Source organism: Trypanosoma cruzi, genomic scaffold (assembly GCF_000209065.1).
Source record: "Trypanosoma cruzi strain CL Brener 1047053516461 genomic scaffold, whole genome shotgun sequence".
NCBI lineage: Eukaryota > Euglenozoa > Kinetoplastea > Trypanosomatida > Trypanosomatidae > Trypanosoma > Trypanosoma cruzi.
The window spans coordinates 5768-17868 of NW_001849286.1; the positions used below are offsets into that span (position 1 = coordinate 5768).

At 52.6% G+C, this 12101-nt stretch overlaps 2 protein-coding genes and 1 pseudogene across 2 annotated transcripts, besides 6 other annotated features; all 3 read left to right on the forward strand.

Annotated features, from left to right (window-relative positions):
* Nucleotides 1-1538, forward strand: Tc00.1047053509785.10 (dispersed gene family protein 1 (DGF-1), putative; the record flags this gene model as incomplete). The annotated part of the gene is made up of 1 exon (XM_807717.1): nucleotides 1-1538. A coding segment is annotated over one exon (1538 nt), but the record flags the coding sequence as incomplete, so codon positions are not given.
* Nucleotides 1-7613: a sequence feature (areas not merged during assembly with more than two copies in the genome that could not be assigned to a particular haplotype).
* Nucleotides 1799-1827: a microsatellite.
* Tc00.1047053509785.40 lies at nucleotides 3815-6673 on the forward strand (annotated as a pseudogene).
* Nucleotides 7614-8447: a sequence feature (heterozygous, Esmeraldo-like haplotype).
* On the forward strand, nucleotides 7980-10424 carry Tc00.1047053509785.50 (trans-sialidase, putative; the record flags this gene model as incomplete). The annotated part of the gene is made up of 1 exon (XM_807718.1): nucleotides 7980-10424. One exon carries the CDS (start codon nucleotides 7980-7982, stop codon nucleotides 10422-10424), a length of 2445 nt encoding a protein of 814 aa, XP_812811.1.
* Nucleotides 8448-12101: part of a sequence feature (areas not merged during assembly with more than two copies in the genome that could not be assigned to a particular haplotype) that runs on past the window's edge.
* Nucleotides 11362-11413: a microsatellite.
* Nucleotides 11442-11472: a sequence feature (AT_rich).

A 12101-nucleotide genomic window follows, 5' to 3' on the forward strand; every position in this document is an offset into this window, starting at 1 on the left:
GGGCAAGCGACCCGCAGCTTGGCACGCACCTGAGCTTCGTGCCTACATCGACGGCGCAGCCGAGCGGCTTCGGTGGTCCGTGGGGAGCGATGCTGAGCAACGCGACGTGGGTGCGCAACGCGACGAATCCGTCCACCGTCCTGGAGCTGGCTGTGCCCGTGCACCGCGGTTACTTCATTACTGCCGACGAGACGATAGTCATTCGCTGCGACGCCGCGGCGGTGTCTGGCGGCTGCAAGGGTGTGCTGCTTGGGTCCTTCACGATCGCGTCCAACACGCTGCCCGTCGCTGCCAACGCCCTCTCTGCGATCACCGGCGTTGTTGCGGGTGCGGCTGCTGTTGCCGTGGTGGTGACCGGCGGGCTGGGCTCCGTTCTGGAGATGCAGGTGCTCGGCGTGTTTGCGAGGATGTCATGCGCCTCGGCGCAGGAGCGTGAAAGCACCGTTGCGCTGCCGTACTTCCTGTCGGTGTTCGCTGCCCTTGATCCGCTGTGGATGGTGGTGGGCAACGCGCTGCTTGCCGCTGTGTTCGGGTGCGTGCACTACGGTGTGACGGCCGCCTTCCAGCGGTGGCGCGGCGTGGACGCGGCGAGTGCGTGGGCGGCGATGCGCTTCCCGAGCCTGACGTACGTCGTGGCGCACGCGATGCATCTCGGCATCTTCTTCGGCTCGGTGTCCGCACTGGCGATGCCCGGCGCCCGCGTGCAGCACCGCGTGATCGGTGTCGTTGGCGTGCTGTACGGAGCGGCGTTCCCTGCTGGCGTGTGCTACTTCATTGCCCGTCACACGGGCGCGAGCTTCACGAAGTACTGGCAGTTTTCGAGGAAGCCGCTGCACGAGCGCCTGCTGTACCCCGTCGGGTATTGGCACCCCGCAGTGCAGCAGCGGATGTACGGCGGCATGCTGACGAACATGAGGGGCAGCCGCGTGTACTGGTGCGTGTTCCAGCTGTCGGTGCTGTGTGTGGTGTGCCTGATTGCGGCTGTGCACCCGCTCGTGGGAGGCTGCCACGTCCAGTACTTCTGCATGGCGGCTGTGCTGCTTGCGGGTGCGGGCGTGGTTGCCTTCACGAACATGATGCGCTCGGCCCTCCTGACGGTGTTGCAGACAGCGAGCTTTGTGCTGCTTGCGGCGCTGTGTCTGATCAGCGCGGCCAACCACCTTGCGTCGAGCGACGGCGGTGCGAGGGCGTACGCGACTATCGTGCTGCTGCTGGCCGCTGTGCTGCTTGCGGTCACTGTGTACAGCATGGTTGTGTGGTACGCGGAGGACCGCCACTGGCAGGAGCTGCGCGAGCCGCGGCGTGGAGGGCTGGAGGCGCTGCTGCGCGATGGCGAGGAGAGCGACGAAGAAACGCAGAAGCCCCACGACATGACGTCATCGTCGTACGCCTCAGGCACCACCGTTGCGTCGTCGTACCGACCACCCGCACCGCCGCTGCAGCTCATGGCCGGTGACACCTCCTCAGACGCGCTGAGTCTGCTTGACCGTGCATCCAGTGCGAGCTGCGGCATTAATTATACCGCTCTGGACAGGTGAAGATGCTCCGCTTGACGAAACATTTAGCGCAGTTTCTTTTTTAGGTGTAAGGGCTCCGACCCAACAGTACCGTTGTGCGGCGAGAAGACACAAGGCCCCTCGCAGATGCGGCATGACGTAGATGCGTCTGGCAGGTATCTTCTCTCTTTCCATTATTCATAGATTGATCGGGTGATTGATTTGTTGCTTTTATTTTATCGATTATCGACGACAACGGATTATCGAGGTATCACGCTGTTCCGGGGCGGATGCGCAACGTCTGTGTGTGTGCGTGTGCGTGTGTATGTGTTTTGCGCCCGCCGCTGCAGCACCGAATATGAGGGCTGGTACTCTCTCTTTCATATCTGTACTCAGTAGTGAGGACGTGCTCGACGATGGTGGTTGTGTGCGGATCATAGGATGCATTCAGGAAGGCGTTAGGGAAAACAGTCGATGAAGCCCTTCTGTGACGCGTCACCTTCTGGAGGTTGTGAGTGCGCGTTGCTGGCTGACGTGAGGGAGGGCGTGGGGGCCACGGCTGTGCAGCTGCGCAGCCACCCATCGGACTCCGCCCCGACAGCGTCATTGATTGTTGGTTTGTTTTTATTTTTTTGTGGGTGCCTGCAGTGACTCTCTTTCTCCTGTTCCACGATGACTGTGTGGGAGGGCATGCCTGTCACTCTTCGCATTTCTGTTGTTGCGTGGGAAGAACAACAAGGGAAAGAAAGAAGAAGTATGCGGAATGATGTATTTCTTTGTGTATGTATATACTGGTGCATTCTTTTGGATCACTCTTGTGGTTCCTCCTCTTTTTTCTTTTTTTGCATTTCTACACACGTGTTTTAGTGTCGCTTTAGTACGGCCACAGGGTATTTTGAGTCGCGGGTAGTTTTTCTTTTTGACGGCATTTCCTGTTAGGTGCTGACGCGGGCACGTTCGTTAAGCATCCACCCTCCACAGCATGGTGCCTGGTATTTTGGAGTCATCCCGGATGTAACGCCGGCATCACCGCCGTGGCACGCAAGGGAAGTAAGATTTAACGCGGGACAGCGAAAGATATTGTGCTGCACATGTGTCTGTTGCATTTGTTCTGTTGAGGAGGTCTTTAATGTAGAAGAAGAGGGATGAACACTGCGCGATGCTTTGGCTTGGAGGAGTTGTTGCCCTTTTTTTATTTTTGGTATGATCCCTGGTTCCCACCCTGTCTGCCCCGATCGATTCCCCTGAGTGGAGCTGCGCCATGGCCATCCTTTTTTTTTTTGTTGTTGTTTGCGGGAGGAAAAGCACATTACGAGCGACGAAACCACACGTCATGCATGCGGCGTCCAGGGAGGTACATATTTGAGGTGGAGTGCACATATGTGGATGTCATGTGAGACGAAACGGGGGTTGACTGCCCAACCGTCACTTCTTTTCTGGAGAGTGTGCTCTTCCTTTTTCCGTTGCCCTTTTGTGTCACGGCACGGCGGGATTGGAGATCGCCGTCGCACGAAGGGCCTTGCACAAATACACACTCTCATGCCACTGTCGTCTCCGAATTTGGGTGCAAAACCCAAATTATACCTGCTTTTTGCATTGGCGCAATTATTTATTTATTAACTGAAGCCGTTCTGTCCGGCGTGTCACTTTGATTGGATTGTGTGGGACTGCTCGCCAACGCCATTGGAGAAAGCAGGCCGACTTTTTCAATTATTTCAATTTCATCCTGCGGGCACGAATTCTTTTGTAAGTTCTGTTGGTGTGCACTCAAACAGCGAGGGGTCCGGAACTATGCGTGCGTGGAATTTGTCCTGCCATATGAACTGCAGGCAACACCGCGGGGCTGTCACTTTTACTCCGCAGAGTTGTTGCGTCTCTTTGCAGGGTTGGCAGGGAGATTCCATGCAGCCTGCTACTGCTGGTGTGTCCTCAAATGTTCTCACCCCATGCGAATAATGTGCTTCATCGAGTGAGTGTGTTGATTGGGTTTGTGTGCACTCTGATTGTGTTTGCTACTTTGAGCGGGCACGCAATACTTGATGGGTGGGAAAATGGAGCGGGGCGATGCATGGCTGCGTCTTGCCTATCGTTCAGTGTACGATGGTGTGGTGCACATTGTGGTTTTGGCTCTCCGATGTGACTGCGGTCCCCTGCGCGGCAATGGTGGTGGGTGGAGGAGAGTGTGAGCCCGCGGCGGGACGGTGGGATCGCGCCTCCTTTTCTCTTTGTTTCTTCCCTTTTGTAAAGGTGTGCACTTATTTTTGGTGTCGGTGATAGTGCAAACAGACAGACAACGTGAACAAAATAAAAGTACGATAATGTGGCGGTGTTGTGGTAGATTGCACGTCGCGTTGCTGCGGGCGCGTTGGGCCTCGGCTGCTTCACCGACCGGCGTTGCAGTGCGGCTGCATGGCGCACTGACCGCCCCGCCGTGCGAGTGCCACGCCCAACGCCGCCGGGACTGCCGGACGAAACAGCCGCGATTGTCTTTTGGAGCCATCGGCGCCTCGCCGTGGCTAGGACGATGGTTCCGACGCTTCAACTTGCAGAGGGGTTGAGGAAAGGCGGCGACCACAGTGGACTCCTGATTGTTGGCTGGAAAGAGAGCTGCTGGAGGCAAAGGAGCGCATCACCAAAATGAGACTGAATGATTTCCTTTGGAATTATTTTGACGGCAGGGGCGTTGTGGAATTCAATGCGAGGGTCTATTTGAAGGACGTTTTAAGTAGCCCCACGAAGTTCATCCACGAAGAGGTGTTATTGAGCACAATAAAGGCATCGCCGCCATACCAAGAGCTGAAAAAGAGCGTGAGGAGATGCCCATGATATTGGGGGCTTTACATATGCTTAGAAAAGAGCGTATTTTCACTCTCAGGCAATGGAGGGAATTTAAAAGAAGGGATGTGGTCATTCCTCTTGCAAGGGCACAAATAAACAACGCCGTTTCTCAGGTACTGAGAGGAAAGAGGCGGGAGGCGGAGGAAATGGCAAGGCGAGAACGACAAGAACTGGGAATTGACGTTTCCACTAGGATTAAGTATGCGGTGTTTGAAGGAAGATTTCGCGTGGATGAAATGAAGCTGAATGATTTTTTTGCGATGGAATTGGACGGCAGAGGGCGTTGTGAACACCAATCGGAATGTCTTACTGGAGGGGTTTTTAAGGACCCCGAGAACTATATTTGCGATGCAGGAGTATTGGGCGAAATACAGGCAACATATCATTACAAGAGGATGGAGAGGGCTGTGAGGGATGAAATGGATATGGAGGAAGGTGTAAGCAGGCTTTACAAAAATGGTGTGGACAATCTACTGAGGTGGTTGGTGGCGGCTGCGGAGGTAAAAGCAAGTGTTCATGGAGTCACTAAAATGTTTTTGGATGCAGCCGCCGAGGAATCGAGAAACCCAACGAAGTCGAACGCAGCGATATAACTGGAGGGAGTGTACGAGTCTGTGTACGTTGCGAGGTGGCATCATGTCGTGGAAGTTCCTGGCGGCGAGGGGACGGGAATGGATGTGAGGGAGGGTGAGCCACCGCAGTCATGGACGTACAGGGCAGCTGGTGAATCCCTCGAAAGGGATGACGGTGCGCAGCAATCCGGTGCAGCGCGTCGCAGGCTGATGGTGCTCACCTCGGACAAGGGATGGCCGTACTCGTGGGGTGCGTGTGAATTCACTCGTGACTGCTATGTGAACTGTGAGGTGGATCGAGTGTGGCAGATCGTCAAGCGCGATCTAACCAAGTGGTTTAGCAATTTTCATTTGACTTTCAATCCTTCACCCGTGCCGCATCTGTTTTTTGGGACGCCCGGGATTGGGAAGTCGATGAATGCCGGTTCTTACTTCCTCTACCAGCTGCTGCAATACGATTTCAAGAAACTCCAAGTGGTTGTTCACTGTTTTGGGGATACGGCGTACGTGTTTGACAAGACCATCTAGACGGTGACAAAATACATGGGTAATAAAAGATCCAAGAGTGTTTTGGGTGGTTTGTGGCAGCGTGGGATGAAAGGGTATATTATTTACGATGTGGCAAAGAAAGGAACACCGCCCGACACAGATATTGCGCCCTGTAAGGGATGGGGCATGATTGTAGTGTCATCGGCAAACCTGGACAACGTCAACGAATGGGAGAAACAAAGTGAATCCTTACGAATCGTAATGAATTGTCCTGAGAAAGACGATGTAAAGGCGATTTGCGTTTGGATGAAGCACAATTGGCAGCTTGCGGAGGAAGAAGCGGACCACTGGAAAAAGGTGGAAGTTCGAATGGATAATTTGGGACCGCTTCTTCGCTACGTCTTTGATCAGAGCAAATACAAATCTCGGCTTGACTCGTGCGAAAGTACAGTTAATAAAATGACCTTGCCGGATACCAACCATTACTCTGTTTTGGGGACTGATAAAATGTGTGATGGTAGCCACGTCTCTCACAAACTTGTAAAGGTCGTACGAGTACGAGGAAATGGGGATTCCGAATTGCCTTTAAATGCACTGATTTCTTCTCACCTTGCAGAATTAACGTTATGCAAGTTGGCAGAGTTAATGGTGCCGAATGATTTTAATTTACTCATATTGGCTATCAAGGACGACCTCATATCAAAAGCCCTTGAAGATCATTCCTTGTTTGCATTTTTAAGTGCTGCCTTTGTAAGTGCAATAGTACCGAAACTCACGGAGCTGAAAGTAGAAAAAAATGCTCCACCAGATCTCTGTGCGCTGGAATTGTATCCACATGAGCGCCCTCTCAAGCCCTTTCTTTTAGAGCGCCTGGAAAATTTTGAAAAGAAGATTAATATAGAGTGTCGGGTGTTGTACAAACCGGAGGCTAAAAACTTTCCGTTGGTGGACGGCTTTTTCTTTTTGGACTCAAACCCGAAGACGCTGGTTGGGCTGCGGATGACTACGGCGGGTGAGCATCACACCACAGCCAGCACTGTGAGGCAGTTCAATGAGTGCCTGGTGGCTTATTTTAATGGTTGGGAGGAATTATCCCGAGACATGTCGTGGGAGATTATTTATGTGCAGCACGCAGACAGCACGCCGATGAATGGCTGGCAGAGATGTGATGTCGAAAATTCCTATAATGTGAGCGAGAAGGAAGAGCAAAAAATTGCGACGTTCTGGGAGGAAAAGGTGCACCAGTACCAAGTGTCAATATCATCCAAAGACTTTTGAAGGGAAGAAGCTCTCCGGAGGTGAGGAAAAACGAAATAGGAAAACAAATTGGGGAAAGGGGCAATTTTGATTTTTGATGAAAAAATGTTGTGGGATTTATGTATTTTTGGATGCTTGTGTCTGGGCATACGGTGCAGGTGTACCAGCACCATGCGGCAGCATTACACAGATTTTAGAACGGTCCAACTCTATCGAACACAACGGTGACAGAAGAAATTAGGGAGGGAAAGGGATTGTTTGGTTTTTGGTGAAAACCATTGGGTGGTTTTTATATAGTATGTTGATTGTGTGTGCATACGAGGCTTCATTGGAGAATTGCCCGGTATGAGGGAATCATTGTGTTTGGCGCTGTTGCACTACTACTGCATTGTTCATTTTCTTCTATTTTGTTTTAAGGCCCATCACTAACAGAAGCATCTTTAAGGGATGGACGACGAACAAGTTCTATTGAGGAAACAGTGCACTTTGTGTGACCGCATGGAGTGAGGCGCCGCGTCGTGGATGGATGAGGGCCCGTTTCTGCGTGTGGCTCTTTGGGTGATTGCTAGCTCCGTGTGCGTTGTGTGTTGGCTGCGGGGCTGTGGCCGTATCCCGTTGGCCGTGGGACTGAACTGGAGGCGGTGGCGGTGTGTCTCTTCTCGTTCTTGTCCATTGTGGTTGATTGCTGGCAGTGTTTGCCTTCCTTTTGTGGAGGACCGAATCCTCTTACCCGCGGACTGACAGCACTGCGATGGTGTGTGAGTGTGTGAGGGCTGGTGTGGAGTTGCCGGCCAGGGCGAGGGCCGTGGCGGTGCTTTTCCTGCTTGTCGTTTGTTTCCTCCGTGTGTTTTGTGCTGCTTCTTGCTTCTTCCCCTGTCATCTTCTCCTCTTGTGTTCCTGCGTGGAGTGGCGGCATGCTCACGGGCCATGTGGATTGTAAGTGCCTCTTGACGGCATCCATCCGTTTCTCTCTCTGCTTGTCTCTCTGTCTTTCTTTCCCTGTTGGGTGTGGCGTGTTGCACCGCGTGAGGGCTGGCCCTCACACACCGACGGCCCGCCGTGACTTGCCGTGTTGCTGCTCTTTTCTGTGGGCGATGGTCCTCCGTGCTGTCCCTTCCGGATTGTCTTGTGTCCTGCTGTCCGCGTGGGTGCCCTGCTCTGGTTCCCACTGTTGTTCTGTCTTTTTGCCGCTGTCGTTGTACTCTCCACTTCTTGAACACAGACACACTAGGAAAGAAAGAAAACAAGCGCGAATCGCTACTGTGAAATTCGAAGGCTCTGAAGGGACCAACAACAGCACACACACCGCCCTCACACACATACTTATATGCTCTCACGTGTTGCTGCAGTCATGGCACCCCGCACACACAACCGTCACCGCGTGACCGGATCCAGCGGAAGGAGGAGGGAAGGAAGAGAGAGTGAGCAGCAAATGCCCAACATGTCCCGGCATGCGTTTACTTTTGCGGTGCTGCTGCTCCTCGTCGTTAAGATGTGCTGCGGCACTGGAAGAGCTGTGAAAGCTGCGGAGCCGTCGCCAGGTCTGGGATCTTTACCGGGTAAACATTTTGTTTGGAGAGATACAACAGGAGAAGAAACAGTGGATTCGCTCTATGCTCCCAGTCTTGTTGAGGTGAATGGTAAAGTGTTTGCCGTTGCCGAGGCGCTGTGCAAGAAGAAGAATGAAGGTGAAGGAAACTATTACTTTACTGAGATTGCCTCGGAGCTCCTTGAGTTGAGTGGTGAAAACCCAAAAATGTTGAATTTGAGTAAATTGAAGACACAAACACTGGAGAAATGTTCCTCCGAAGATGGCAAATGCCCCTCTCGGTCAACAAATCGCGCTGGTTCCCAAAGTTTCCACAGCGTACGTGTGAGCCGGCCAACAACAGTTGTGAAGGGAAATGGCATTTACATGCTTGCTGGAAAATACATCAGGGAAAATGTCGCTGTTTGTCGGGTTGGGGCTGACGCGGCCTCATGGGGTCTTTTGCTGGTAAAGGGGAATGTCAGTGGAGAACAGGACAACGGAATTGTTTGGGAAGATACTGACGGTCTCCCGTGCACTTCTATTGTGGGACGTCACGAATCCTTGGCAGGTGAGATTGGAAGCGGTGGATCGGGTATTAAGATGGATGACGATACGCTTGTGTTCCCGTTGGAAGCCGTGAAGAAGGACGGCACTGAAAGTGAAGAAAAGAATAACAACGTTTCGCTGATCTTGTACTCCTCCAAGGATACTACGAATTGGACGCTGTCGAAGGGGATGTCTGCCTATGGCTGCAGTGATCCCTCCGTCGTGGAGCGGGAGAAGGGAAAACTCATGATGATGACAGCGTGTGATGATGGCCGCCGCAGGGTGTACGAGTCCGGTGACAAGGGGGATTCGTGGACGGAGGCCCTCGGGACACTCTCGCGCGTGTGGGGCAACAACCAAAAGCGACATGAGAAGGGCGTTAAAAGCGGGTTCATCACAGCGAAGATTGACGGTGTTGGAAATGATAAGAGGAGAGTGATGCTCGTTACTCTGCCGGTGTATGCCAAGAATGCTGAGGAAGAAAATGGAAAGGAAAAGGGCGAACTCCATCTCTGGCTGACGGACAACACGCACATTGTTTATATTGGGCCGGTATCCGGGAAGGATGATGACGTCACCGCCAGCTCCCTGTTGTACAAAAGTGGAACTAATGGGAATAATAATAAGGATGAGTTGATTGCGCTGTACAAGAAGGACGATGGGTTCAGACAATCATCCGGTATGGTCTCTGTGCTTCTGACTGAGCAGCTGAAGCGGGTGAAGGAGGTGCTGACGACCTGGAGGGAAGTGGACGAACGTGTCTCCAAGCTGTGCACCTCTTCAAATGCTGTGAAGGATCGCTCAACTGGCAATGCCTGCGGCGCTGATACGATCACGGATGGGCTGGTTGGTTTTTTGTCCGGTAGCTTCTCTGATAAGACATGGAAGGACGAGTACCTCGGAGTGAACGCCACAGTAACTGGTGCAACAAAGGCAGAGCCTTCCGATGGCGTGACATTTAAAGGACGTGGTGCAGGGGCGCAGTGGCCTGTTGGCAAGCAGGGGGAGAATCAGCTGTACCACTTTGCGAACTACAACTTCACTCTTGTGGCGACGGTGTCCGTCCACGGTGAGCCGAAGGGAGATACCCCCATTCCTTTGATGGGTGTGCGTACAGGCAGTGACGGAGGAACGAAACTTATGGAGTTGTCGTACGGCAGCGAAAAGGAGTGGCAGGCGCTGTGCAGTGACGGAACAACCAAGAAGCTTAAAAGCACTTGGGATCCACAGAGACAATACCAAGTGGCCATTGTGCTACAGAACGGCACCCAGGGCTCCGTGTACGTCGATGGTCAGCGTGTGTGTGAGAGTGTGCAAAGTAAATTGGAAAATACAGAATCGAAAGGGATCTCACACTTCTACATTGGAGGGGATGGAGGCAATGCAGAGAACACAGCGGGTGACGAAGATGTGTCCGTGACTGTGAGGAACGTCCTGCTGTACAACCGCCCGTTGACATTTACTGGTGGGAGTGCCGATTTGGAAGAAGATATTGCGTCAGCTTCTGAGGCTTCAGTGGAGCAAGCGGCGTCGCAGCAGTCTCGAAATAAAAGTGAATCACAGCAAGTGCCGGCAGCTTTGAGCTCCCATGCCGTTGGAGAAGCAACGGGTGATGGCAGCATTGTGCGTGGGAGCGGAGTGCTGCCATTGCTGCTGCTTCTTCTGTCGGGACTGTGGGGGTTTGCGGCTCCGTGAGGAGTGACTGGCTGCCGCGTGGGACAATTGCGGCCTCCCGAGCACAGAAACACTATTCCCATAGGAACAAATTTCCCTCATAAAATCTTTTTTTTGTGCGTATTTTAAATTTATTTTCCTGCTTTCTACTTTCTCATCTCCAATCCCCTCTTTTTTGCTTTGGGGGCAATCACCATGGACCTCTTTTTTTTTTTTTTTCCACTTTTTTAAATTGTTTCTTCTGCACTCTTCCTGTGAGGGGTGCCGTGTGTTTCCCGCCCAACTGCTCCGCTCGCACACCCACCGACACGCTCATGACGACGGCCCTGTGCGCCTCGCCCGCTGCACGCATGAGGAGGGGCCGCGACGAACGACGCGCTGAGGGAGCCGTGACGTGTGGGCGTGCGACGAGGGCCTGTGGGGCGGAGCACACATTTCTTTCCTCTTGTTTTTTTGCTGCCAGGGCGGGCAGACACCCGCAGCGCCACACACACACAGCCACACGCTGCCGCCGTGTTTTTAAGATTTTTTGCTTTGCGTGTGCATTTCACGCGCCGGCATTTCTTTTGGTGTCGGCCTCGTGTGCATTTCTTTTCCCCCTGATGAGTTTTTTTTCTTTTGCTGCGCTCACTCTCCCGATGGAGTGACGCGACTCCCGTCATGTCTGCGTGCTTCTCTCAGTCCCCGCACACAAGAGCGACTGTGCTCTGCGGGCCGGACTCGCACGCCGATGAAAGGGCTGAGGGGAGCAGCAACACGCAGATGACCCCATGAAATATAAACGATGTGCGGACACACATGGAGGGTCAGACGGTTGAAAGGCATTTAAATATTTAATTTTGTTTTCGGAAAATATATGCAGACAATTTCTGGAGCAACATGGTAGTTAGGTGCACCTTTTTGTGTGTGTTTTTTTTTCTTTTTTATCATTTGGGTGTAGCTGTAATAGAGGACGACCTTTTTTTTTTTCTTTTTTTCTTTTTTCTTGTTTTCTTTTTTTTTCTTTTTTTCAAAGTGTGAGGTGGAAAGGTGAAGATGAATTTTTTTAAAATTTTAATAAATTTTTTATGAATTGCCGCTGCTTTGTCTGCAGTGCAATATCATGAGTTTGAGCAGTCTTTTTCTCTTTATTTCTGCCATGCACCTCTGCTGTGCATTTTTTTTTTTTGTGCGTCCCCTCACATGCTCCGCTCCTGTTTTTACTTCTTTGCTTCGTGTGTCTGCAGGCACACACAACGACACAGAATGCACATTGCAGTGGATTTTGTTGCTTCTTTTGTAGCGTGTGCTGGCGGTTGCGGGTGGCTGCTGCTTCCTCCGTGGGCATGAAGGGAAGGAGGAGAGAGGGAGCGCGCACCGCGAGTCACTCTTCCTGCGGGTGTGATGCGCGCGGTGGGCTGCGACTGCTGTGGAGGGCCGCATCCTTTCGGTGTGCGCTTCTCCGCCGTTGTGCCGTGCTTTTGCGCATATCATTTGTTATGCGCGTGCGTGCTGGGCATGTTTTTCCGGGGCGTTGGGCGGCCACCATCTGTCTATGGCGGTTTGTGTGAGTGGGGACGTGCGGATGAGGGTCAGGGCGTATGGAATGAAGGAATGGCTTGGGGAAAGGGGAATTTAATTTGGAGGGTATTTGGACCAGATTCATTTGTCTGCGGTGGACACATGCACGACGGATGTGTTTTTGCATAATTGGGGGAG